Source organism: Gobius niger, assembly GCF_951799975.1.
Source record: "Gobius niger genome assembly, chromosome: 16".
Classification (NCBI taxonomy): domain Eukaryota; kingdom Metazoa; phylum Chordata; class Actinopteri; order Gobiiformes; family Gobiidae; genus Gobius; species Gobius niger.
In genome coordinates this window covers 17,098,045-17,125,969 of record NC_136867.1, presented here as the reverse complement: position 1 = coordinate 17,125,969, position 27,925 = coordinate 17,098,045, and the positions used below count along the sequence as shown (strand labels likewise).

The 27,925-nt window shown below is 41.2% G+C and overlaps 2 protein-coding genes across 5 annotated transcripts in view; both read left to right on the top strand.

The window, feature by feature from the left end:
- Positions 1 to 12,794, top strand: part of actn1 (actinin, alpha 1) — a 56,481-nt gene extending 43,687 nt beyond the window's left edge. The window contains exons 9-22 of one of the 4 annotated variants that reach the window (XM_079573635.1): positions 308 to 400; positions 1,336 to 1,566; positions 3,599 to 3,746; positions 3,876 to 4,026; positions 4,764 to 4,872; positions 5,412 to 5,552; positions 5,915 to 6,097; positions 6,809 to 6,943; positions 7,036 to 7,215; positions 8,012 to 8,158; positions 10,232 to 10,312; positions 10,566 to 10,631; positions 11,159 to 11,317; positions 12,255 to 12,794. In XM_079573635.1, the coding sequence (XP_079429761.1) occupies positions 308 to 400; positions 1,336 to 1,566; positions 3,599 to 3,746; positions 3,876 to 4,026; positions 4,764 to 4,872; positions 5,412 to 5,552; positions 5,915 to 6,097; positions 6,809 to 6,943; positions 7,036 to 7,215; positions 8,012 to 8,158; positions 10,232 to 10,312; positions 10,566 to 10,631; positions 11,159 to 11,317; positions 12,255 to 12,413 (1,983 nt within the window). In that variant the 3' untranslated portion in view covers positions 12,414 to 12,794. The remainder of the gene's footprint in view (positions 1 to 307; positions 401 to 1,335; positions 1,567 to 3,598; positions 3,747 to 3,875; positions 4,027 to 4,763; positions 4,873 to 5,411; positions 5,553 to 5,914; positions 6,098 to 6,808; positions 6,944 to 7,035; positions 7,216 to 8,011; positions 8,159 to 10,231; positions 10,313 to 10,565; positions 10,632 to 11,158; positions 11,318 to 12,254) is intronic. The other 3 variants (XM_079573634.1, XM_079573637.1, XM_079573636.1) reach the window with 3 other exon arrangements.
- A 941-nt stretch (positions 12,795 to 13,735) lies between these two features.
- Positions 13,736 to 17,470, top strand: cox16 (cytochrome c oxidase assembly factor COX16). The gene is made up of 4 exons (XM_079573667.1): positions 13,736 to 13,872; positions 14,208 to 14,285; positions 15,501 to 15,569; positions 16,915 to 17,470. The coding sequence occupies exons 1-4, from the start codon at positions 13,813 to 13,815 to the stop codon at positions 17,026 to 17,028; spliced, it is 321 nt and encodes a 106-aa protein (XP_079429793.1). The 5' UTR covers positions 13,736 to 13,812; the 3' UTR covers positions 17,029 to 17,470.
- Positions 17,471 to 27,925: the final 10,455 nt, after the last annotated feature.

Below are 27,925 nucleotides of genomic sequence, written 5' to 3'. Positions count from 1 at the left end.
ACAAAACCGTGGTTCTCTTGCTAAAGCTACGTCTGCTACGAATATAGAAATGCAACTGTGCAAGCCTGAGGAAAAAAATCTATTAATTTGAACTAAAGCTGCTTTAAAACATCACCAACAGTTTGAGAACCACAGGCTTAAGGAGGTTATTGTGTTTTGCGTGGGCTGCAAACTCCATAGTCTGCCGTTAAGTGAAATAAATCACAAATAGCTCCCTAATATCTCCTTGCGGATGACTCACGGCTACAGTCTAAAAATAGCCCTGTTTCTTACGTTTTTTTTTGTATTTTTTGTGGATGTGCCGCAGGCGGAGACAGCAGCCAACAGGATCTGCAAAGTCCTGGCGGTGAACCAGGAGAACGAGCAGCTCATGGAGGACTATGAGCGACTGGCCAGTGATGTGAGCACCACCCTGTTGTCCAGAATACTGCCCCGCACCGCCTCTGTCCCACACTCACTCTACCCCCTCCTCTGTTTATAAAGACCCTCGCCCCCCGACACTACCGTCCCGAGTGCTCATGAGGGTGTAGGCTGTAGTCAAGGGTTTCAAAGGCCAAGTATGAGGAAGATATGCTAACAGATCAGTTTATGTTACTTAGGATGAACAGATGCGTTCACGTAACAAGGGAAGGATCTCATTGTTTACACCTTGTAGACAATTATTTTTTCTTAACAATTTGGCTCTATAGAGATCAAGTCCCACTGACCTCGAAAGCCAATCACATATTTTTTCCCTATATCTTTTAAATTCAAATGTTAAGAGTTTATCGGCACAAGGTTCATCCGTTATGTGCCAACTCCCGACCATAGCTCTATTATTTTATATGAAAGTATAAACAACTTCAAAATACTTGCTTTCGGATTTATATACGTAGTTTCAGATATCTATTTTTGGAACTAAAATGTTTGTTTTATGTTAAGAAGTTGCCGCATTGCCGAGGTGTTTTAAACTCTTAATATATTTTTGAAAGGCCTAAGGAACAAATTGATGGGAAAAAAATGTATTCTGGAACCAGTGCTGGTTTTGAAGTTGGCGGGACTGATATAATTCTTAGAACAATCAGTTTTCTTATTTATCAATAGTTTCCTTAACATTTCTGATGAACAGCAAAGTCTTCATATATAAATATTTCTGTCATAAGATAAGTCACTTATCAATTATCCTTGTCTTTTTTTTCTTTTGCCGACACATTTCCATCACATCTTGCTCCGACATTAATTTCCCCATCATTTGCATGCGCCCTCCTCTGTCTCTCCTCTCGCCTTTTACCCTGATTGCTTCCTCCTGACCCTCACCCCTCGCTGCACAAACACAAAAAACACAATCCGCTGTAGCTGTTGGAGTGGATCCGCAGAACCATCCCGTGGCTGGAGAACAGGCTGCCCGAGAACACCATGCAGGCCATGCAGCAGAAACTGGAGGACTTCAGGGACTACAGGCGGCTCCACAAGCCCCCCAAGGTCCAGGAGAAGTGCCAACTGGAGATCAACTTCAACACGCTGCAGACCAAACTGAGGCTGAGCAACCGGCCCGCCTTCATGCCGTCCGAGGGCAAGATGGTGTCCGTAAGTCACGCTTTGTTATTTAGATTTATGAATGTTTATAGTAAGGGTGAAAAACGGTGCGCAGAGGTTCTTGATTACATTTAGTTCATTTTAGTATAGCTTAATAATAGCATAAAACGGCTTCGCAAAACATGCTAATTTGATCAAATAAAAGAACTAGACAGATGTGAAACAATAAATAGAAAATGTCTTACAGCGAACAGGGAAGCAGCAGATGGATGATTGTCTCTGAAGCTAAACTAAACAAAAAACAAACAAAAAAACCCAGTGGGGGAAATGATAAAGTTCAGGAAGAATCACTCAAGGTGTCCATGGACAGACTGGCTGTAGATTTGCCAGGGGCTGATGGAAGTCCATCTGCAGATCAGGCTGAAGACTGAAGCTAACATCCTGTCCTTGTTGGGGCTTCAGGACAGTGGGACAGCACGGTGCCCGAGTGTTTAGCACTCTTGCCTTACAGCTAGAAGGTCCCAGGTTCAATCCCCGGCCGGGGCCTTTATGTGTGGAGTTTGCATGTTCTCCCCGTGTCTGTGTAAGTTTCCTCCAGGTACTCCGGTTTCCCCATCACTAAAATATGTTAGTCAGGTTAGCCCACAGTGGCGCCGCTAAAGTCACAGCGGCTCAGGACTAACCCAACATCTGATCTGATCTACGCAGTTTCGTTGTACAGAATCAGAATTGTTTCTAGTGCCATGGTTATGAACAGGTTCACAACTAGGATTTTTTTTTTGGTCGATTGTGCAACAAGAAACATAACTTGATTGAATATCTAACCGTGCATGCGTTAGAAGATTAACTTTACAACAACAGGGGGAGGGAGGGAGCCCTCTGCCCCGGGAGCGGTGGTTGGCTGGGCTGTGTGGGCACTGTCCTCTGGGTGCCCAGGTGGAGGTGTGGTGTTTCTGCTGCACCTCCGCTGGGTGTCCGGTGGTGGTGCCCTGTGGCTGTGGCTGATGTACCGCTCCCGGTGCAGACGGCTCCTCTGATGGCATTTCCTTACCTGGTTCATCTGTACCCAGACTCAGCACTACGTCCATTATCTCATCGTGTGTGTGTGCGTGTGTGCCTGCGTGTGTGTGTGTGGCTATGGGTAGGGGGGTGGGGAGAGCAGTGTTGTCTGTTTGGAAGAGTGGATGGTTGGGTGGGCGGGAACTGCTTTTAATCTGTAAAGCACTTTGTGTTACAACCTTGTATGAAAAGCGCTTTATAAATAAAGTTTTGATTGATTGATTGATTGATTGAACAATTGGACATAGAACAACAGCGTGAGTGTGTACAGATGTGCAGGTGCATTGAGTGGTGGCAGCAGATATGAGTGTGGACATGCAATTGTATAATGACAATAAAAGAGCAACCTTGATGAAAGGTGATGACACAGATTTTTAGCCTGTTGTGAGACAGGACAGCACAGGGTGAAGAGAGACAGTCAGCAAACTGTCAGAGCCAGGACTCAAATCCGCTGTGCTAAGGCTGGGAGAGGGTCCAGAGTACATGTGCTTAACAGCTGGGCTATTGAGGTGCTGGATTGTACTTTTTTAAGATCAGTGCAAAAGCCTTTTTTTCCAATTCATTTTAAAAGCTAATGATAAGAAGTAAATGATAAAGTAATGATTCTCCATCATCCACATTCTGAAACCATACTTGTATATTCAGTAGGTTTCAAGATGTTTTTGCGGGCCAATTTGTGTAGAACACATGCTCTTTCCTGTTATTTTTACCGTTTTGTTTCTCCATCCAAAACGGCATCCCTTAATATTCAAATAGCTTCAAACACTTGGTGAAATTCGCCTCTTCCAAGGACAAAGAACCACGACCGCATCGTCGCACACAGCATCCAATTGATTCATATCTGAATTTTAAAAATCCCATTCAGTTCAAGGACAATCACCTCTGTCCAGTTTAATCCTGTTGCCATGGATACGCCCCATCTTTAAACACGCAGGGCCCCGGAGCAGCGTGTTTCTGGCGTGTTTAAGCATTCATTCCTGCCAGTCTGAACCACGTCTGAAGTGGTGTAATTCTCCGTCTTTAGGATATCAATAACGCCTGGGGCAATCTGGAGGGCGCAGAGAAGGGCTACGAGGAGTGGCTTCTAAACGAGATCCGCAGATTGGAGAGGCTCGATCATCTGGCAGAGAAGTTCAGACAAAAGGCTGCCATCCACGAAGCATGGACTGAAGGTATTATTATGAGCCCTAAATGGAGAAAAATGATCTTCCTTTTTGATCAAGGCCATTGCTTTATACTTACTCTCTGGCCAAACAACTATTAAACATAATGTCACTTTTCTTACTGGTCTTCCCCTACAGGTAAGGAGGAGATGCTGGAGAAGAAGGACTATGAAACAGCGTCTCTGTCTGAGATTAAAGCACTGTTGAAGAAGCACGAGGCGTTCGAGAGCGACCTGGCAGCGCATCAGGACCGGGTGGAGCAGATCGCAGCCATCGCACAGGAGCTCAAGTAAGGGATATAGTAGTATTAGTAGTAATAGTTCAGCACGATAACACAACGCTAGACATAGAATTTTTACCAAGATTATGTGAAGCCAAAAAGACAGTTGCTATTTACTGTCAGTGCACACACTATGTTTGTCCCGTCGTAAATCACAGGGCCGTGCAAATGAACTGCATGTTTTGGTGGATCCGCATTTAGGACACGCTGATACAGATGGAGTAAAAGCATCGCTCAATTACTCCTCTATTTTTAGCTTCTGTTTTCCGTTGTTTTATTGATTCGGGTTTCATCTGTGCTAATGCCAGCAATTAAACTAAACTCCTGTAGGCAAACAATGTTACAAGTGGGAATAAAACACATGCGTTATGACAAAGTATTTTTCAAAACGTTTCAGGAATTATGAGCCAATGTCTGGTTATTTGTCAAGTTTTGTTGTAAGTTGTACATTTCTGATTAAATTTGTTTGTGCCTGATCTGGAATCAAAACTAGTGGATTCCACAAACTGTCAATCAATCAATCAAAGTTTATTTATATAGCACTTTACAGCAACACCAGGAGGACCAAAGTGCTTCACAGAAAGATAAAACTGTGACCCTCCATTGCACAGAGTGTCTTTTATGTCTCAATTTATTCATGTATCGATTTGTCTGTTTATAATAATGGCAAGTGTTAATGTCAAGCCCAGATTTATTTCTATAGTTTTGTATCATTGAGCATTTCTCTGTTGTACGCTTTGCTAAAGTGAGTTGGACTACTACGACTCTCCGAGTGTGAACGCGCGCTGTCAGAAGATCTGTGACCAGTGGGACGGTCTCGGGGCCATGACCCAGAAACGCTCTGAGGCTCTGCAGGTGGGACTCTCCACAGAGTTATCTGACTCTGTTATTTGGTTGTCATTGTTTTTATTTAAGGGCAAAACCCTTGAAAACTAGCTGCACTCTCTCTCACACTTTGTTATGAAATACTAACTCTGTCCTAAAGGGAACTTTTCTGGACGACACAAACATGAACCACTAAACCACTATTATATACTGTATGGGTACAAAAGTATTTGTCCGTAGAAGCTCTCAGTTGTCCAGGAGTGTACCATTGTAGCGAAAGTTATAAAAAGGTGATGATTTGTTGCTATGATAAACCAAGTATTCTTTAATGTTTAGGTAACTAGAGTGTAAGATAGTAAAAAGTGATATTAATAGTAATAATAATCACAGCTGTATATTTGAATGCTTATGTGTATAGGACATACTTCCAAGGCAGGCTGCAGCACTTCTTAGAATAGATAACCGGGATTTCTTCCATCAAAACCGATGCCGCTTCTCTTCACGTCCTGTTCACATGAAATCCTGTGTTTCCTCTGACCTTCTCCTCATGGGTTGTTTTGCGTTTGCAGAGAACAGAGAAGCTGCTGGAGACCATTGACCAGCTGTACCTGGAGTTTGCCAAAAGAGCCGCTCCTTTCAACAACTGGATGGAGGGAGCCATGGAGGACCTGCAGGACACCTTTATAGTGCACACCATCGAGGAGATCAAGGTGAGCGAACAAACACGCCGTTACAACACGGTACAGGGAGCATACAGTAATGTCGGTGCTGTGACTTTGACCTTTAACAAAATTATATCATCTTTTTTATTTCCTTATTACCGCAAAATCAGTGGATGCAATGTCTATAGAAGCCAGAAGCCACAATTAATGAAAAAAATGCTGTGTTCCATCTAAGATTTACACTTTTCCTAATTTTGTTATATTTTAGCCTTGTTTTGGTCCTGATTTCTACGTTTTATAGGTTGTAACTCATAACAAAAGGAAGTAAATAAGACACATTAATTACGAATTGCATACTTCAGATTCTATGTTCACATTATAATAGAATAACAATCCTGTTTGTGTTACAGGGACTAAGCACAGCTCACGAGCAGTTCAAGGCCACACTTCCAGATGCGGATAAGGAGCGAATGGCTATTTTGGGAATTCACAACGAAATCGCCAAAATCGTCCAAACCTACCACGTCAACATAGCCGGAAGCAACCCTTACACAACCATTACCCCTCAGGAGATCAATGCCAAATGGGACAAGGTAGGACTCTCCAAAATAATAGTTTGGCTTTAACGTCACCAAGATAGAGTTAGTGTTATACATACAGGGTATTAGCAAACATACATCAACATCAACATAACCATTATATGGCCATGAAAGTGTGATTGTCTTGTATGTAGTTTTCATTGATTGCTAACACAGAAGTGAGAGCCTGATTCACTTTGCTGTCAGACAAAGATGTACACTTGCCCAAAAGTGCATACAGTATAGTAAACGTTGAACCATCGGGTTATTGTGAGAGATAAAATGAGTTGGCGCAGTTAACACACAGCTTATGCTCAACCTTCAACTTTCACTGTTTGACATTTTGAGGAAATGGGTGCTTTAAGTGAATGTCTGTCTTCTTAATATGAAAAAATATTCAAATCTAAAAGCCAGCCGTTAAATTGGAAGTTCCATTAGACCTGTGACATGCAGATTTCTCCCCCAAAGTTTGAGCTCTTCCCAGGTCCTCTCTGGATATATTGGTATGGTAATTTTGGAGTTTATTGCTCGAATGTAAAAAACTCCGTAACAGTGACCCTTAACTTCCATTTAACTCCATGTCAATTATCCATAAAGTTTTTTGGGGGGAAAGACACAAAAAGTCCCCTGAACTCATTATAACTTGAAACTTTTCTCCGTAATGGCTTCTGAATCGCGGTGTCTTGAATCCCGGCTGATTGTCCGCTGCCCCCCGTCCCGACACAGGTTAAACAGCTGGTGCCACAGAGAGACCAGGCGCTGATCGAGGAGCACACCAAACAACAGAACAACGAGCGTCTACGCGTCCAATTCGCCAACCAGGCCAACGTCATCGGGCCCTGGATACAGACCAAGATGGGGGTTAGTGGTTTCTTTTCTTAACCTAAAATGACAATACTTAAAATGTAAACGAAAACCACAGAAGAACATAATCTCCTTTTTCTCTTTTATAGGAGATTGGCCGTATCTCTATTGAAATGCACGGCACTCTGGAGGACCAGCTCACAAACCTGCGTCAGTACGAGAAAAGCATCGTCAACTACAAACCAAAGATCGATCAGCTAGAAGGAGACCACCAGCTCATCCAGGAGGCTCTCATCTTTGACAACAAGCACACCAAGTACACCATGGAGGTAAGAGCCTGAGAGCCCTGAGATTGATCTTTATTTTTGTTCATTTATCATTTACACTACATGGAAATGTAAAACGGTCAAGAGAGCACAAGAGATCCTAAAGCTAACGCAATAACGCATTAGTTGTATTAACCCTTTATGGGGCAAGTGACTATTTCTGGTCATTTCCGCACACTTTACATATGGCCTCCTGCAGCACATCAGTAAGGTAAAGAAGCATGTCGTCCTCTATCAGCCAATCAGAAGAGATCACTTGACATCTCAGATCCTACCTCTGCAGCATTTGACCAATCAGAGACCGGTCGCGCTCTCAACTTCCTTTTTTCTCTGAAGTCTGAAAAAAACCCAAATCTGGCTAAAGTCATGGTACATTTCTTTACATAACTTGAAAACTTGAAAACTAACCATGGTAAGTTGATGAAACTCACACATTTTATTGGTGAATAATTGTGCTAAGTGATGAGATATGTGTTCGTTTTGGAGGACATAGTTAAATAAGTGATGTTGTAATGTTGCAACAGAACTAAAGTTGTGTCATGTGAATGCCTTATAAAGAGCATTTCCAAACACGTTCGTATTAAGATGCACTGGTATATTTGTACGGCATGAAAATGATCTAAAATGTGCATAGATCAATACTATGGTGAAAAGATTATGACATTGACAGGATTATATTTCCAGCAGCAGACTCTCGCTCTAATATTGATACCGTATTCTGTGATGGTCGTTTCCCTTCAGGCAGTGTGTGAAATGTGAAAGGTTGTCCAAACTTTCCTCTGCCTCATGTCTCCTGCAGCACATCCGCGTGGGTTGGGAGCAGCTTCTCACCACCATCGCCCGAACCATCAACGAGATCGAGAACCAGATCCTGACGCGGGACGCTAAAGGCATCAGCCAAGAGCAGCTCAACGAGTTCAGAGCCTCCTTCAACCACTTCGACAGGGTCAGTCCTGCAAAGTTACTGCATTTTAAAAACGAGTTTAACGCAGAAGTAGGGCTGCACAATTTTGACAAAATACCTGTATACTCATATAGTCTAACAAGTATTGCGGTTTCTATCAGATTTGTTTTATGTTATAAAATTGGGACCATTTGAGAGGAGACTGAAATGTCAACTTCTAAACAAATGCAAGAATCTCATGCATTTCAGAACCTACTGTATGTGTCCAAACTTCAGGGTTAGCAGGTTTTAAAAGTATTATGCTGTAAACCCCATTATTAGTTTGTTTGCAAAGGTTGTTGTAGCAGTGTTGTTTTTGTCAACGAAAACGACTACGGAGTCATTTTGTTGACTCCCCTTTTTTCAGGACGATAATGTAACATTGACAAGTTAAAAACAACTCTTTGGTGACAAAACGACATGTTAAAAAGCGGCCTGTTAGACACTTGCAGTGAGACCCGGAGAGCACACCTGATCCGTGTGACAGAGAGGGTCTGAAAGTCACATGGACTCACACACTGCACCCTGTCGCTCTCCTCTGGTGCTCCAGTCTGAGCGATGTCACTGGGATCTTTATCTTTTCTCAGGACAGTGTTTTTTCCCAATACCATAATGGTATGAACATAAAAAGAATGATGATCAGGGGCTGAAGAGAGCGGGCTCTTAAATGGAAAAGTCCTGTTCACAATGATGGCACGTTTGCCTAGTGTGCGTGTAATCTGTCTGTTGAAAGCGTCGTACAACGTGTCAACCTTGGTCCCAATTTACAATATTTGTTTTCAATAACATTGACAACTGAAAGTAAAGTTGTTAATTTTAAAATGGTTAATTGTGTTCAAATTGTGCAGCCCTACACAGAAGCATACTGGCCATTTAGAGCTCCCCTACAATCTGAGAACAGCTACATAAACAAGCAAAATCTGAAGTTACACAATGCCCATTTTGAGTGAGTTGACCACTTTTAGCCAACTAATCATGAATCGCAAATTGAATACCAAGCATACGAAAAGACTACACTCTCACAAAGCTACAGGATCATGGGTTATACAGTATATATAATATGAACCTAAATATATCCTAAAAAGTAGCTCTAGCAGAGGTTGGGAAACAGTAGCTGCGTTTATCGGATACAATCTATGCCGTAAGCATAACAGTGGCCAGATGAAGCTGAAATAGGAAAGTCAGACAGTGTAGTGCAGTTTATAGCCTAAGATGTTATCACTATAGAGAACTGTGTCCATTGATGGTGTGGTCCAGCCTCAGTCCCTCCAGCACCAAGTATGGACGAGTTTTTATATAGAGCACCCACGCTTCACTGTTGCCTCCCTCTGCTGTGGAAGACCTATCGTTAATCAATACAGCCGGCTCCCTGGAGGGGGCAGCAGACACCGACACACCTCTGTTTCATATTTGATTAAGATTAAGCTTGCAGCATTAAGCGCTTGTCTTGTGTGACATTTCAGAACAGCAGGGGGTTCATAATACATACTGTCGGTCGATGGAGAAGTAGAACAATTGATTTCATAGCTACTAGTTGAGGGACAATATTACAATAAGTATATTCTTTGTGCAGATATTTAAAATGAATAATAACAGTAGAGTATAGCAGTAGCGGTTAGCAACATACCACACATACAAAGAGTTTGGCCTACAATGAGATATTCTATGAAGTTGTGTCGCTTGCACTTGAAAGTTTAAAGCATTGTTGTTGTGAAGTACTTGTGCTATTGACGATATGGATAATAACCTCACACACGGCCCAGTAGTTTTGCCTGCACTCTGCACTTTAACGCCTGAATGCCCCCTTGAACCGAGCCAGTAATCCTAATCGATTTGCACTGTGTTTCTCTGTCTCTCCCCGCATGCCCCACCCCCTCTCTCACCCACGCCACCAACCCCACCCCCCACCCCCACCTCATCCACCCAAAATATCCTCGCATGGTGTGCACCCCTATTCCAACCACCATCACAACACCCACCCACTACTGCCATCTGTCTGTCTCACCACGTCACTGACCGCTGTATGTGTCGCTGCATGGCCCCCCCTGGATGTGCCCGCAACCTCCCCCCACCCAGGACCACTCGGGCACACTGGGCGCGGAAGAGTTCAAGGCCTGCCTGATCAGTCTGGGCTTCGATATCGCCAACGATGCACAGGTACTTTCAGAGGACGCACTCGGCTGTGAAAGAGTTAACTTGTGCCTTTTTTTGTTTTGTTTTGCTTTTGTCTATTTTTTTTTTTCTTTTTCCCTCCTATGTATTCTCCTCTGATTCTACCTTATCTGTCAAAACCCCATTATCTAAATATACTTTCTGCTTACCTCTCTTCCTAAACCTTGTATTTTCTTCATATTTTTCCAACTTGGATCCTACTTTTCTTTCCTCCTCTCGTCCTTGTGTTGCCCTGTAGAAGAGAACAGGCATCATGGAGGCTGAAGACTTCAAAACCTGCCTTATCTCCATGGGTTACAACCTGGTAAAGCTACAACTATGAGACCGTCTGTGTTTATGTACTGTGCAGTATGCCTGGTAATCAAGGACAACACTTTGCATGAAGAAAGTGCATTTTTACGTGGAGATAAACACACTTACTATGGAAATATGGATGTAATGTTTTTTTTTTGTTTTTTTTATATGTGCATGCAAGTTACACTATGATGGTAATGATGGTCACTGTCCATGTTAGCTTGACTACCCTACAAAGGAAAGAAGAAAAACGATCCCCAAATTGTTACCATTTGGTTAAAATCTGGTTATTTATGTTTTAAATGTGTTATTAATTGATATAAACAACTTAGAAACATTGAGTAGAATGACAACAATGAGCTGGCAAGGATGTTCATCAATAGTTAAGGAGATAATCACTGAAATAACAGCCCAGTTACTGTAACACAAGTTAAAGAATACATCAAAATAGACTTTGAAGGGTAGTACCTAAACTGTGGCTTCCTTTCTTACGTGTTACTATTTCCATTGTTTTCACTGAGCCTTTTCTTTCATCAGGGTGAAAACGAATTTGCCCGAATCATGAGCATTGTGGACCCGAATCGTATGGGCAGTGTCACCTTCCAGGCCTTCATCGACTTCATGTCCCGAGAAACAGCCGACACAGACACGGCCGACCAAGTCATGGCTTCCTTCAAGATCCTGGCAGGAGATAAGGTAACTGGTTTTACAGAACAGTGTGAATTATGCATGACATATGTCGTGGGGTCAGTATTAAAGGGATATTTCAGGATTTTTTACATAGGGCCTCATTTCCTTGTTATCCAGAGTGTTGTTGATTTCTGGAGATATTTTTTTTGTAATTCATGCGTTATTTGATTTGCCTCAGGTGCACTGGGGAGTGTGCCAGACTGTTATTAAATGCAAGCTAGCTGATTCCGTAGAAATGCGCTAGCCTTGCACCAGCCTAGCGCCATGTAACTCTTCAAATATAAGAACTTCTATGAATTACAAAAAAAAATATCTCCAGAAATCAGCAACACTCTGGATAACTAGGAAATGAGGCCCTATGTCAAAAATCCTGAAATATCCCTTTAAGTTTGCTTTTGGAGTAAGTAAATAGGTTTTAAAGTACAAGCTACACAATCGAATTCAAACTGGTTCATATGAGGAAAGAAACGTTTTATTTATTTATATAAATTCGCAACATGTCTGCTTTAATCTACCACTATCACTTTCCGACCACTAGATGGCAGACCATTATCACATAAGTAGGGTATTTATTGGCAGCGCCATTATTTGTTTTGGTTTATTTTTTTGTAAAGCACACACTTTGCATAATGTTTAATGCTCAGATGCTTTACTTATGCATTTGCTTAGTATGGTGTCGGGTATAACTAGTATGGTTTCAAGTGGTTTCACAATCATCTCACTAGGATGCCAATTCATTGACATTATTGTTGATTTCAAGCATTACATAAGTCTAAACGCTGAAATCGTGATCAAAACAACTCCGCATCAGTCATTTGAACAGACTCAAGGAGTGTTTCTGTTCTTTTCCAGTAGAAATAGGATATAAATTTAGACATAATTAACATACAGTTAATTTAAAGGCTCGGTACAACTAATGAACACTTTCTTCTTCCTCCTTCAGAACTATATTTTGGCGGATGAGCTGCGCCGGGAGCTTCCACCGGACCAGGCTGATTACTGCATCGCCCGAATGGCCCCGTACACCGGACCTGACGGTGTCCCGGGCGCTCTAGATTACATGTCCTTCTCCACGGCTCTGTATGGGGAGAGCGATCTTTGAACTCTGTCTGTTTCTGCATCCTCATATGGGACATCCAGCTTACTCCTGCTTCCCCCTCAAACACACACACACACACACCCTCACTCCTGCCCCGTCCTGTCCTGGTCTCTTTTGTACGTCTTTGGCCTTATCTTTTTGTCCCGCTGTCCCATTCATACGCTCACTGCTCCCTCACAATCTGTCTCCGTTGTTTTGCAATGCAGCAGAAGCTCTCCAAGTTTACAATGAGGGAGAGAGAAGTGTTTGTCTTTTGTTTGTATTTTCTTGTTGTCATTGTTTTTTTTTTTTCTTCATAAAAAAATGAATAAAGTTAACATATTTTATTATACGGAACGAAAAAAGGTATTTTTCTTCACCTGATTGAAAATATGAGACAATTGTAATAAAGAGAAATTGATATACTTTCTGTGTGCTGTTTGTACTTTTTATAATGTTATTGGTGTCAAGAAAGCAGAATTATTAGAAACATGAATACAAGCTTTTTTTTTTTTTTTCTTAATACATTTTTTGCCAACAAGGAGCGGTAGGGCCTTATAAGTTATTAACTTCTTCCTACTCCCTTTGAGCAGCACTAATGCTTCTTATGTTGTCAATAATTTCTGTAAATTGTATGTATACTATTGCTGGGTTGCAGGTTCTAGATATGTGATGATGTCACAGAACCCAGTGGGGGGCAGGAGCAACTTTTTCTATTAACAGCATTACACTTTCACAAGTCGTATCTAAAAAGAAAATGTATGAATTAGAAAAATAATCATTAATATCAGGCAGATTGGTCAGTCATGTTTTCCTTTTTGGTTTTAAATAAGAAATAAATAAGGTAACTCCTTAACCCCCACCTGAACCGAGTGCATTCTCTCCAGTTCAACTCTTAAGGCTTATTGAAAAAAGTGTCAAAATTAGTGACGAAAACATGAGGCAAAAAAGGGATGAAGAGTGACACAAAAAGCCACAAAAGAGTAACAGAAAAGTGACAAAATTGCAACAAAAAAGTGATAAAAAAAAAGCGACAAAAAGCGACAAAAGAGAAACGGAAAAGTGACAAAGTGCAACAAAAAAGTGATGCGTTTTTTTTGTTTTTGCTTTTAAGTGACGGCAAAGTGGCTACAATGCGAGAAAAAGAGTAATTTAGATGAGTTTTGTAGGCCTTAGCTTTAAAATGAGGCATTACCCTGGCCTTTTAGATTTGGATAAAGCCGAACTGGAGAGGTTCATGGTCACTGACTGTAAAAAGATAAACAGTAGTAACGCAAACACTCGCGATACTTTTTTTTCCCTCCCACGTCGGAACTATAGTCTTTGTCCCAATTCTTTCCGGACGATTTATCCAACCGGACACATTCAGGAAGCGGCTGTGACCTGTCAAGTACGAGATGAAATTAACCAATAAAGAAGAAGAATGTTCAATTTAAAGGCTTTACAAAGGAATAAAACTATCAGATATGGAATCCCGATGATGGTGAGTTCATTTGTTTTTCGTGTCAACCATTGAAACACCTGTAATGTTATCCGAAAATGCCGCCCACTGTTGATTTCATAAGGTGGATGTGGATCAATAAGGCGTGTAATCATCATGTGCTGGCAAGCCAAGGTTAAAACAATCTTGGGATCTTTATCGTGTCAACTATATATATTATTCAGATCAATCTAAGCCTTAATGGCATTTGTCCGTAGCAGCATCTTACATCAGCAAAGACACATGTAGTTTCCTCATCACAACCCCTGTGCTGCTATAGGCTCATTTCAAAGTTATGCAAAATCAATCCAATATCCATGTGTCTATTATTGTTGCAGTTGCTGGTTGTTGGAGGCTCTTTCGGTTTGAAAGAGTTCACGCAACTCCGATATGACGCACAGAGGCACAGGAAAAGGGTGAGTATACCGCTTAAAAAAAACAATAAAATAAATATAATCAGTTTAATAGATTAAGCTATGCATCATTTATCTGTATACAAGCGCCACCCGGTGGTCACATCTATAATTCATAATAGCATCGAGTTTTGTTTCTCACATTGAGCATGCAAGCCTTGTATTCAGGTATCATAAAAGGAACACAGTTACCATGGAGATCCGCCATCTTTGCAGTTGTTAGCATACATTTCCATAGATTAACATTAGCTAAAAACAGTATAAAAAGTGTGGGAAAAAGCCATGGAACAACTCCATTAACTACTGAGTTACTGCTGGTAAATACACCTAACTCACTGTGCTGTCCAAGTGTTTTAATGTGAACAATAACTCTGGAATTTCAACTTTTAAAATCTCCATTAGTTTACAATTGCTGCTTATCCCATGATGCTTAGCGATATGACATCACATTCCCAAACTCTATACACTTGTACAGGTACTATATCCTGATGCCCGTAAACATTTATATTCCTATAATACGCTGTCGTCACCCACAGTCTTGCACACACAGTGTTTCATAATCTGTTGCTTTTGATGTTGTTTTTTCCCATTAGCAGCAGAAACACCCTTTCTATACGAGGTGAATTAATTAACTGGGCTATTAATTCTTTTTTTGGTGAAGGCTGCTACATATTGTACAAATAATTGATGATATCTCGGTGTAGGTCTAATTAAAAATCAATCAGGGCATTATGAAAGTCATCAGTCACTCTGAGTAACCACAGCAATAGTGCCATAAAATATTAGAACTCATTAAAAGTAATGATTCAGAATAGGATTCATTTCAGACCTATTCTCGGGCAAAATCCATTTGAATTGCAAGCCACACACGGCGCCATTGGAATCCCTAGAAACTGCAGACCTGCTATTTTTAATGAATCATTGAAACCAGGACTAAACCAGAGATGTAACACTGATCTGAACTTATGAAAAGAAAGTGTGCATTTGTTTTCGTTGAAAAATATCTCAGTGATTTTGAGGCTTGGACTCAGACTTCGGCAAGCCATCATTTATTCATAACAGAACATTTTGAAAACACTTCAAAGGTAAAACTATAATGACTTGGAGCTCATATTGACTATTCTCAACATGTATTTTTCTTCTCACGTCTCCTGTCTGCTTGCTTTGATATTTATTGTTGACCTAAACCTGACTTGAATCTCTTTGCTCCTGTCACAGCTGGATCCTGAGCTGGAGGCCCATGTGAATGTCCAGAGGCAAACCAACATGCTGGAGGAACAGTACGAGGTGAGAGACAGTATATACCCCAGGGATGAATGTGGTCCAATACTTCATGCTTCATGATGCTACTAAATACAGGTTTTACTGTTATTGCCGTGGATTAGGAGAATGGTAACTAAAATGGACTTTGAGCATGTTTTTAAGTGACCTGGCCTGACTGTTTTAGTGATATATTGTTCAGCATGTCTTGTTGTTTCATTCTTAAAGTCACAGATACTTGATGCGTCACTACAATTTATCAATCAAAAGACGTGCACATCCACTTAACTAATAGGCGTGTTGGATCCAAAACATTTGTGCTGAAAGAGGAAAAAAGATTCACACAGCCCGGTAACTCTCTGGAAAAATAATTTGTAATGTAGCTTATCAATCGCTTAGCACCGAGTGTGTGTAATGTTTCGGGCTCAGCTCTTCATCATCAGACATCACTGATAAAGGCTGAGCCCGAGACGTTACACACACTCGGTGCTAAGCGATTGATATTTTTTCTTGGGAGGGGCCTAGCTGTGCTGATCTTTTTTCCTCCTTCACTACAATTTATTAATTCTCTTTGAAATAAGCAACCAATGTTAGTAGCTTATTTTCCAAGTTAAATGTCATGGAAACCATATGAAGTGACATGTACTGTTCAAACAGGTAGGCGTGATGTTTTCACAGTGTTTAAGTGCAGCAGTGAGTCATATAATGTGGTGCTAATATTTGATGATACCACATCAAGTATTTTTCAGGAAAGTGTCAATAATAACATAGGATATGCATCATATAATTAGGCTTTTAAGAACTGGATATTAAATATCTTCATAAATCATGTCTAATTACCAGCACAACAGTGTGTAATATGCCATTAACGTTTACACCATGCAAAATTGTTTATTCATAAATAGCTTTCCCCTTTCACAGTCAAGCTATGCAAATATTGAGTCTAGACTAGTTTCTTTCCAAATACCTTATGTGTGTGGTGACACTCATTTAGCAAGTCACAGGAAACATTTGATTTGCATTTTAGGAGTTATAATCTGTGTAAAAGCTCCAGCTGCAGCTGTCTTTGAGCATGACTTAATTTAGCCTAATTTTAACTTAATGCTTCTTTAAGTCTCGTCTTACATCCCATTTGTTCATATGACCAATAAACATCTGTTTGGTTTACTAAAAATGAGCCCTGATTCCTTTTTATTTGAGTAGCTATGCAGTAGAACTGTGAAAGGTATATTAAATGAATGAATACATCTGGCATACACCATTTGGCTATATATTGTGCAGGCTTTGTTCAAGTATATTTTCAACAAAACTAATCCTTGTAGACTGTTTAAAACAGACTGTGTCATCTTGTGTTCCCTGTGATGTTGAGCAGAAGATGAAGGAGGCGAATCTGGAAGAGTGGAAGAACATCCGCGGGCCTCGTCCCTGGGAGGACTCCAGGGAGTATCAAGAGCAGCAGCGCAGTCGCCAGGATAAGAAGGACTGAACTCTTGAGTCTTCAGTGAACTACAGAAAAGAGGCTGAATCCACATTGTGGGAGACGGGCTGGGACTAAACTGTCTCGGCAGGAGTTGGACGTTGCAAGTTTATTTATGTGGACCTCATGAACCTTAGAATTTCAAGATGGCTTACGGAAAAGACAAATTGTGCACTATATTTACACTGTTAATTTGACCTCTGCTATCAAGCTACTCTAAACTTATCAGTCTATAGGAGTATTTTTCTATTGAATCTGGACTTCATCACTATTCATATACTGCATAAGTAAATGATGAGTAAATGCTGACTACATACTACACACTTTGACCTAAGGCAGTAACAAAAGTCAGCAGTAGATGGAGTTTTTTGCCCCGTTACCTCATCCCCTCCACAATAAAATAATGTATGAACAAAGCCTTACCTTTTAAATAAATTATTTTCTTTATTGATCCCATTTGTTATTTTTCACTTCTTCTCCTGTCAAAGCCTTTTTTTTTTTCAAATGCTACTTTTGTTGCATTGATTTACTTTGAGAAAATCTGTCAGAATAAATAGCGGCTCAGTCCGGCACTATCCCGGGGCTTATAGAGGTAGACAGTAATCTCTCCCACTGACAGTTATTACTTTGTGCTATGCGCTGGGTTTATCACATCCATAATACAGAACACTATTACCTTTAGTTCTTTCATTTGACAAATAAAACCAATGCAATTTCTGCTGCAGTGACTTCAAATGCCACATTATACATTCAGTATGAGGTAATGTGCATCGGGGGATACCTGAGGGATCATATGGGCCATAGTAACGGCAATGTAGCGAACAAGATTCCCACTCTATGCAAATTTCTTGGATAAACATTGCACAGTGAAAGTTTACTGATGTGTGAATAATGCTTTCAACTGCAAATATAACTAATGCACTACCAAGACAAAATACGGCAGATGAGAATTTGTTTTTCACTGGTTAAGAGGCAGTTTTATGAAGAACCGTTGGGTCCAGATCTGGATCTCCTGAGGTCTGGACTCAAGCCTTTCCATCCTCTCTATGTACTTAAAGAAACAGGCCACCGTTTTTCCATACTGACATATTTTCTTACTTGAGCTTAGACGAGTTGATGCGTACCTGTCTGGTCTTTGTGCGTGTGCTCAGTCTCGCAAAACGACCAAAGATGTTGTTGGCATTTGGCCTTTCCCAGTATATTCCTATAGCTCCAAATGGGGTGAAGTTAGAATAGACCAAGCTCTTTCACGGACACCAGACAGGTACGTATCAACTCGTCTAAGCTCAGGTAAGAACATATCTCAGTATGGAAAAATGGGGGCCTGTTTCTTTAATATCTCAGGCTCACTTAAAGGACGAGTTGATGTGTAACTGGTCTGTGCGTGCGCTCAGTAATAATATTAGGAGCACCCTGACTTTACTGCGCGGACATTGGAGTGCTCCTAAGGTATTATTACGCCTTACAATATAGTACCCCCTTTTTATCCACATTTCCCGTAACTGTATTTAAATAGGGAAAACTTGGAACAGCTTGGTCGCTTCTAGCCTGGTTTTACCATACCCTCATACTTACTTTCGTTTCGTATAAGGGTCTGGAACTTCTCAATTGAGCTCCGTTATCAGGTGGGAGGGGTGAACTCCTCGAAACAATTGGATCTGATTTTCGCTAGCGTTTGGTCGTGACGTATGTAATGCACCCGAGTGAGTGAAGCGAGCCATTATAACTCTTGGGGGCATTCCTTGCACATTCCAAGGCTTCAATTTTAATTTCTGGATATTTGGGAGCCGAGAGCTTCCCTTACTTTCGTATCCGCCGCCATTGCCAAACTACAGCCCGCAAATCAGTGCAAATGCTTGACGTCACCTACAACACCCGCCTCCCCCGCTCGCTGAAGGTAGAAAGCGATGTAACGCAGCCACTGAGGTCAAGCCGAGACGTACATGTAGGGAAATTGTAATTGACTGGAGTTTACAGATGGCTAAGGCCAGGCTAGGTCACTTCTAACCTCACCCCAGTTTGGTGCTATACCTTTGCAGGGAGAGGCTAAATGCTAACAACATTTGCGTGACTGAGCACACGCACAAAGACCAGACAGGTACGCATCAACTCGTCTAAGCTCAGGTAAGAACATGTCTCAGTATGCATCAACGGTGGCCTATTCCTCTAACAATTATTTAAACAATATTAATAACATTGAAATGAAATCAGCTCTGCTATGTAAATGGACAAACTGCACATGTTTAAGAGCAATTACATGTCCAGACTCTAGATATATCGAAAGTCACGAATTTAAAGTTGGCGGACGTTGAGCCGATTTAGTTGGGGACCTCTGTTCTAAAACATAAGTGACATGGTAAGAAGGAAGTTCAATAGTCCAAGGATAGAGCTGGGACTCGCTCATTGGTACAGTATTGCAGTGTTGCATATCCACTGTTATGGAATGTTTACATGTTTCCTCCTGTGCTCATTTCCAGTAACCTCTAGGTACATTTCTCATTTAAGCAAAGTCTAAATGATCATTGTGTTAACTATGGTCCGTCCAGTCACAACCACTTTAATCGAAGGTTGCCCTGGTTTCTTTACTGTAACACGATTGGGACTAGTACTTTTGTTTTGCATGTTCTTGCAATCTTTGTGCATTAACGTGCTTCTTTCAATGCCTCCTTAAAACCCTGCTATACCACTATAGTCGTTTTTTTAAAAGAAATGTCTAGAGATAAGCTTTGCCTTTATGTGTGGGATTTTTACAGCTACCTTAATACCTGCGGTTTTTGCCACAAATAGCTGAAATCACATCACAGGAGCGGATTATTTCGAGGTGGATGTTGCTCAGGGGCCTGTTGTGTCACTCGGAGCTGCCATGAAGAAGCAATCACTGTAATCCCTCCAAAACATATCAAAATGACAATCAAGGAATTTGTCACAGCATTAGAAGATCGAAATGGGTTTCTTTTGCAGATAAAAGTGCCTCTTCCCTCACTACTCAGCCAGAGCAATAACACCAGCAGAATACTGTATGTATAGGGCTAACGGGGCGATGATGATGGATAGTGCAGCCAAAGTCAAGCTCAAGAAAAAGTTTACTGTACATTGTTATTGCACATTAATTATCTAAAATATCTAACAGCTTTTATGTTTTCCTATTCCCAATTAGGATTGACTCATGGTGGTAGTAAAGTAAAGTGAAGTACATTAAATTTTGTAAAGCAGGATATAAACATCAGAAGCCCATTTACCAGGGGATGAAAAATACTAAACATATTTGGTAAATATCTTCTAAATGCTCATTTGAACTTGAAAAGCCAATTGACTCTGTGCATAACTTCAAATCATAACAACGCCGCCCAAGAAGTGACTTCCTGTTTCGATCCAGCACGCCAAAATAAAAGCACACAGCTCGTCTCGTTCAGCAGGTACTTGCAACATTACACAAATATAATTGTAAGTGTTTTGTCTGTTAATAGTTAGGCAGAAAGAAAGTTGAACTAATGAATAAGATGGTGCTTTTATTTTGGCGTGCTGGATCGAAACAGGAAGTCACTTCTTGGGCAGCAATGCGTCAATGCGTTAATTAGCAAAAAACACTGTACACAATGGATCAACATGTAACAATAACCATCTCAAGAGCACCCTCGACAACACATTACATTCGCAAAAGTGGTTACATTTCAATGCTAAGGAAGTACATTTAGTAAACTCCTCCCATTTGTGTCTTAGCGGTGATGAAAATGCAGTTTTTATTGTGAAGCACTTGGATGCGTCGTTTTCTTACCTGTTGCTGTTTTGGGATGCCTCTCTTGTTCTTTGCCTCTGGGTTGTTTTTGATTCAACCTGAAGTGTCTGGGAATCACAAAAGCACAGTGAGGCGCTGGTACCTCCTCATGTCGAGAGCGCAGGGGGGCTGAGTTTGATGATAGTCGATGTGATCGGAGTTTCGAGGGGGGTTGCTTTATTATCTAACGATGGTCCGGGCGCTTCTCAAACCTCAAGTCTGTTTTGGACACTTCGGCATGCAAATTAAGCACGTCCATGATATTCAGATAACCAAACAACATCTATTATTTCAGTTCATTTTCTTCTTTATATGTCTACACAATATGAAAATAGCATCCCATTATAAAACTGTATCTACACTTGAAGATACACGGTCCTCCTGCTGCTATAAAAAGCCTGTATGCACTTTGAGAGTCACTTAGGAGCCCACTTTATTTAACACGTTGCTCTTCACACGTTCAAGTGCAGTTATATATAGTACAGGCACGAACATGTACAATACACAGTCTAAAAACCACCATGACCTTGCTAATTGTGAAAAGCTACTCAGTCTCACAGCTATTTTCTCACTTCTAATGAACCATGTGAAGGGGACTGGAGGGCATCGAGGCCTGCGATACTGTATGTTGTGCGTATATAGTTTTGAAGTGTAAAGAGATACATTGTAAGGGTAGCAGGAGAGGTCAAAATAGGTAAGCTGCTGTTTTTATGGTAATGAGTCATAGTGCCACCTCCTAATGTGTGTTTAATTTGTAATATGGAAAATGGTGAAATAAATTAGTAAAGCAATCATTTACAAGGTACACTTTCTTTGGCGGATAATACAACATGAAAAATAGAAAATAGGCTAATAATAAGATTCTTTAGGACATGCAAATAAGAGAATTAAAATGTACTGACAGAGCGACAAGATAATACTTTGAATTTGATCTTTTGGTAAGAAAGGTTTGTTTACCTGCTTTACTAAGATAAGACTTGTAAACGTGCAGTGCACTCATGGCACTTACAAACATTATAGTTTGGAAAATCTACTGTGAGAAAGGCCCTAAATTTGAGATAACACTGTCTGGACATAAGATTCCCACATCTAAAAACAGTCAGAAAGGTTTCAAAACTCCTGTCGCGGTCAACAGATTACTATTAGGAATGACTTAAGTGTAAATTCAACCTGGAAGACATGCAGAACTCCATTCATCCCCTCATCTCCAGCTGCTCCTCATCAATCATGCAATTATCGCTTTATCTAAAGCCGCACCTCCTAGACAGCCAATCACCACAGCAGCATACTCCTGCTTCAAACAATCATCGCCCAGGACTCTCCTCTTAAGCCCCCTCGTTCACTGCCTCGGCTCTTCCCAGCTGTGCTGTGACCCTCCTCCACCCCTCCTCCACCTGTCTCATCTCTATACTCTGCCCATCGAGGGTCGTTGTGCACTGGCCGCCTCAGACCTCATCCTCAACTACCACCAGTGTCTGGACTCTGGGGGGAAGACTTTTCCTTCATTTATTCATCACACCCATGTATAACCGTTAATTCACTGTCTTCTTCCACTGGGGTCTGCGCGGCAAACATGATTCATGTCCAGTAAAACTCTTCTAATGCTGCTTTGTTTCTGTGAGCCTTTTCAGGTTGAAATAAGATAATTTAATGTATGGTGTAACAATGGATTAAATGCTTCTCTGGTTTACACACAGTTTAGACAAATAACTTAGACCCTTTTTAATCCCTTTATAAAGCCTATTTAGTCATTTGATCCACGCCTGGCGGTACTTGGAAGATCAAATATTTTATGATGAGGTGCTTGATGTGTCAAGTTTGAGAATCACTTGGACAGTGGATAAAGATAGATAGATAGATAGATAGATAGATAGATAGATAGATAGATAGATAGATAGATAGATAGATAGATAGATAGATAGATAGATAGATAGATAGATAGATAGATAGATAGATAGATAGATAGATAGATAGATAGATAGATAGATAGATAGATAGATGGTCTCAACTTATATAGTGCTTTTCCACCTACATTAGGCACTCAAAGCGCTTTACAGCAAGGATCCACTCACCCATTCATACTCTCATTCATACACCAATGTACGCAGACACTTATATTACTATATAAGTTGAGACCATAGATAGATAGATCTATGATAGATAGATAGATAGATAGATAGATAGATAGATAGATAGATAGATAGATAGATAGATAGATAGATAGATAGATAGATAGATAGATAGATAGATAGATAGATAGATAGATAGATAGATAGATAGATAGATAGAGCAATTCAACGAACAAGACCCCGCTTAGATTTCCCATCATGCCTCAGTCGGGAGCCACTCTGGAGCCTCTCAAATCATTGACATTTCTGCACTAACCTCCAGCCCGGCGTGAGTTGTTTCTTTTCAAATCAGCCGCTCGTGTTGCTCCGGAGTCAGCCCCTCAGTCGGAGTTTTTTGAGCGCTTGATGAATGGAGGCCTGCCGCCTCCTCACACTTCACGCTGCTCTCCTCATAGTGATTAATTAGCACTGGTTTTTATCTCACAACAAGACATTTTTCACCCCGATAAGAGACCCCATCACTCCGCTCCGTCAATGCTTGAGTTTGATGGAGAGGGAGGAAATTCTGATGGAGCACCAGGTTTAAAGGCCCCATTAAGAGGTCCAAACGGCACTGGAGGAAGGGCGGGACGCATAGGAGAAAGTACGACTATACTTTATGTTAAATCTTGGGAAAACACCTGAGAGGCAGCATCTCCTTTACATCCTTTAAGGCGTTAACCTCCCTCATTGAATAACAAATCACAGGATTGATATTAGCTCTTATCTGTCCTTCTCTGTCATCAGAAAGAAACCATAGTCCCATGATGTAAATATAGTCTAACAGAAGGACTTTTCTGTGGCTTCTGGGTAGTTTTTTTTATGACACACACATGCACTCTCCTGCTGCACCCTCTATCCCCCTCTCTCTCTCTGCCTCCCTCTCTTACCCTCTTCTCTCCTTGCATCCTTTTCTATAAATAGTCCAGTGTGGCTCGGCTGGCAGCTGAGGGGTAGTCCACGCAGAACAAATGCACCCCGTGGCTGTTGCACTTCATTCGCACCATAATGAGCCTGACGCAGCCGTCACACCCCCCTCGCCTCTCTATACCGGACAGGACCAAGGCTGCTCCCAGACCCTCATATCCATGAAGACACGCATTTTCCAGCTCAGAGGCCCAAAATGATTGCCCCCCTATGACTCTGTGTTGTCATCTTTCAGTCATGCTGTTGGATTAAAGGGAGTTAGGGAGAGACATCCGGTCCATGTGAAATAAATATATGCTGCTAGGTGTCAGTCACTGGGCGAAATCTATAGGACATATGACCCTTTGAAAGATAGAATATTTTCTTTCGAATTGTTAATTACTTTGGCAAGAGTCCTCATTTTTCATTACGTAAGATCCATCTGAATTTCCTCACGCATATGTCTGGAAAAGGGTTTTGACTCACCCCATACAACCAATTTCTCAAACAATAAAAAATGACAGAAAGGAGATGTTTTGCAGTGAAACCTCTTTATTCCCCACAGGTCGGGCTCTGACTCACAGGTGAGACTCTTGTATGGTTTTGGATGAGGATGCAGAAGTGGTTGAGTCACCAGAACAAAAGATCAGCACCTGCGTTGTATAATCCTGAAATGTTTGACAAAAGCATAAAGTATTTCACTGTGGTTGAATCCATGCTTATGAACTCATCAAAGGTAAAATATGGACACATACTGTACCTTTTAATATGTCTGCCGCCTAAATATTGGTCTCTCATTGTTTTTGCCTATATGAGCTCTACTCTCTCACAGAGCCTGACGTTTTGGAGACACTGATTTGAGGAGACTCCTACCTTTCTCATTTCACAGCTTCTGTCTTCAGCTCTGACGGCGTTAAGAGTCTGTCGCCCAGAGCTTCACTCCACTCACTGACCCTTCCCTCGAAGTCACTCATCCATCCAACATCACAGTATAAGGGGCTCTTGCTGCAACTCAAGGTGAATACGCACATTGTGGTCGACGGACTGGGTTTTCTCGAGTGCTGCCCGTCAGCTTCTCCAATGCATAAAGACATGCATGATGGGATACATTTTGAACACCTGTGCTATAGATCCACTCACTAAATTTGGCCTCACAAAATCACAAAACATTGCCTTTTTGGAATAAGAAGTGTCCAGCTTTGTTTTGCCTATTTTGAAATACTTTTACTGATTCTCTATTTTTGAATTGGCAAGGTATCGTTCAGCTCTAGCGCTAAGGTGATTCAGTAGAATGGAATAGTTTGTGCCGTGGTGTGTCTGGGAGATTTGCTCAGTGCTGTGAGTCTCAGGGCTGCAGTCACAAAGATGGCTGTCCTTGTAAAGCGGTGCTCCTTCAGAGTCAAGGCTCTGAGAGGTGATTGTAAAGTTTATCATCGCTGAACGCTGCAGGGAGCGGAGACGGCGAGGGCGGTGCATGGGGTAATAGAGAGAACTTGTAGGGTTATTAGAAAGTACATGGGGTTTGAAATCTTATAAAAAAGAACAAAGGTCATCAAGACGGGAAGTGAATCTTATTTGCACTTTTCACCGACAACCACTCACTCACACAGCGATCCCAATCAGCTTACTGACATGTTACTTTTAAATTGTAACTACTCACAATAATATGTCATTTTTGTATTTTTACGCGGACACTCTCGGAAATGACACATTGCAAGTCCCTCAGACACGTTGAAACATTTTAAATTAAAAGTCTTGCTTATTGCCCATTGTCTTTGCCATGTCCAGTCCTGCATTTCCCCGTCTCTACTCTTTCCACACCAGATAAGAAAACTTCATTAACCACCACAGCGTGCTCAGTAATTACAAGTACATGAGGAGCGAGGGAGAGTGGTGGGCAGTCTGTGTGACCGGATTGGCTGCTCATATCATCTCTATCCATTCGGTTCTGAACTTAACAAGCGTGCAAATCTGGACAGCCTAATAAGATTCTCAGAAGCACATCGACGGATTATGTAATTAAAATGGGACCCAATTGATTTTTCATGCCTCCTTCCATCCCGAACGAATAAAACACAAAAACTGCAATTGGACCAACTCTCTTCCAGGTCTTCACTATGTCGAAATTAGGACCAAAGGGAGACTAAATCAGAATATTAATAAGTCAAAAGCATGGCGTTATCAGAACATCCACAGCAAAACAAAAAACACAAAAAAAGTCCTGAGTTTGATTCCTGGACCATTAAGGCCTGTGTGTGTGTGTGTGTGTGTGTGGCATTTAATCTGTATAAGCTCTCTGTGCCTGGATGGGTTAATCCGGTTTCACAATCCACCCAAAAACATTCACAAACCTCCACTGTGCAGCTGTGTAGTCCCCCAGTTTAAGTTGACAGGTCCCCGGGGCCTGCAGTGAGGTGCACTCACAGTCCCCGACAGGTTCTCAACATAATGGGTCAAATGCAGATGACAGATTTGCCTTTGGAGTCAATATACCTTAACCTAAAGAACTAAACTAAACCAGAAATAGAATAGAACAAATATATAGAAAATGGAATATTATAGAATCAAACCAGATCCCAATTAGATCTGTCTTCCTCACACACAGATCTAGATCACAGAAGAAACAAGGTCTGGTAACGCAAACAGGACATAAGTGGCCCAACTAACATCGCCCCAGCCAAGGACAACGTTTAGTTGGATGAGTTAGTCTGGAGCTTTTAGTTTGATCACATGTGCGTAAAGAGTCTTCTTGGATGAGAGGTGACACTTCCTCAACTCAAACAACCCAACCCAGTTGATGACTTTGAAAACTCCTGGGTAAATCCTGAATAAGGACTAAACCAGGAGTAAGCAAAATACTTCTAAACACAGACCAAATCAGGACTTCAGGATCATTATTGTATAAACAAACTAGAACTATTAAACAATATCCCTTTTATTCCCTCATGTTATAGGCTACTTCATTTCACAGTTAATTTTTAGTGGATTACCGATAATTCATTATTGATTCATTGCTAATGAGTCTTCCAAATAGCTGTATTATGGCCACATTCTTTTTGCAGAATGGTTTGTCTGGGACTTGGACTTTCACAGGGCTGTGCAGAGAGCTCCAAGCCTATTTGAGTGCAGTAATTAGAACTGGTGGCAATGTCAACATCTCTCCCATCTCCTGGACCACTCCAGTCAGCAGCGGTTACGCCTGAATGTGCTTCATCAAGAATCGGTTTCCCACTAAAAGTCATTATCTAGAGCAGTGGTTCTTAAACTGCGGCACTGGTAGCACTGGAGGTACGCAGGCTTCCACGCAGGGCTAGTTTAATGCTGGTTCAGTCCCAGAATATTACTGGTAAGGAACTAATTAAATGCTAGTTATGAATTAATCCTTGTTGTGTTGTGCCCCGGTTTATATTTTATAAACACTCTTGGATCAAAAATACTCTTTGTTATCAAAACCTGCACACACAGAGCAGATACAACACACTGCACTGCAATAATACTGTGAATCTGCGTTCGCAAATAAAACTGTTGACATTTTGCTTCATGTGTGCTGTGAATAAGCCGATTCAAAAGTAAAACAAGAGAATGTGCCCAGTGCTTCGACAAACTGAGAGAGGGTTTTGGAAACGCAGAGCAAACATATACTTGTGGTTTTAACAAAAGCGTAGGAAAATAAATCAGCTGGTGGCTTGGTACAGTGACTTAATGTGTTTCAAAACTAGCTCATTACCAGAGGATCCCTGGCCGAAGGTACTGCCCATGTTTAGGTCAATGTGAAGGTTACAGAGCAGCGTGTTTAGTTTCTCTGTGTGGCGTGCTACAGCCTTGTGAAAAAATGATTTAGTCGATCACTGAAATAGTTCTGACCTTACATGAGTTTTCACTCTGGGCCCGTTCTAACTTTGTGTTTTACTCTTCAAATATTCATACCAGCGCATACCTTATGAAAGCATGCAACATTAATGGAGCCAAGTGTGCAGATGAAGGCCACGCAACAAAGAGTGGGAGGTTCATCATTGTCTTCTATTGTTATATTTATACACAACTTCTTCTTAGTCAATAATTCATCACTGAATGTAAATGTTATTCGCAGTGTTGCAAGCTTGTGAAGTGACCTAAA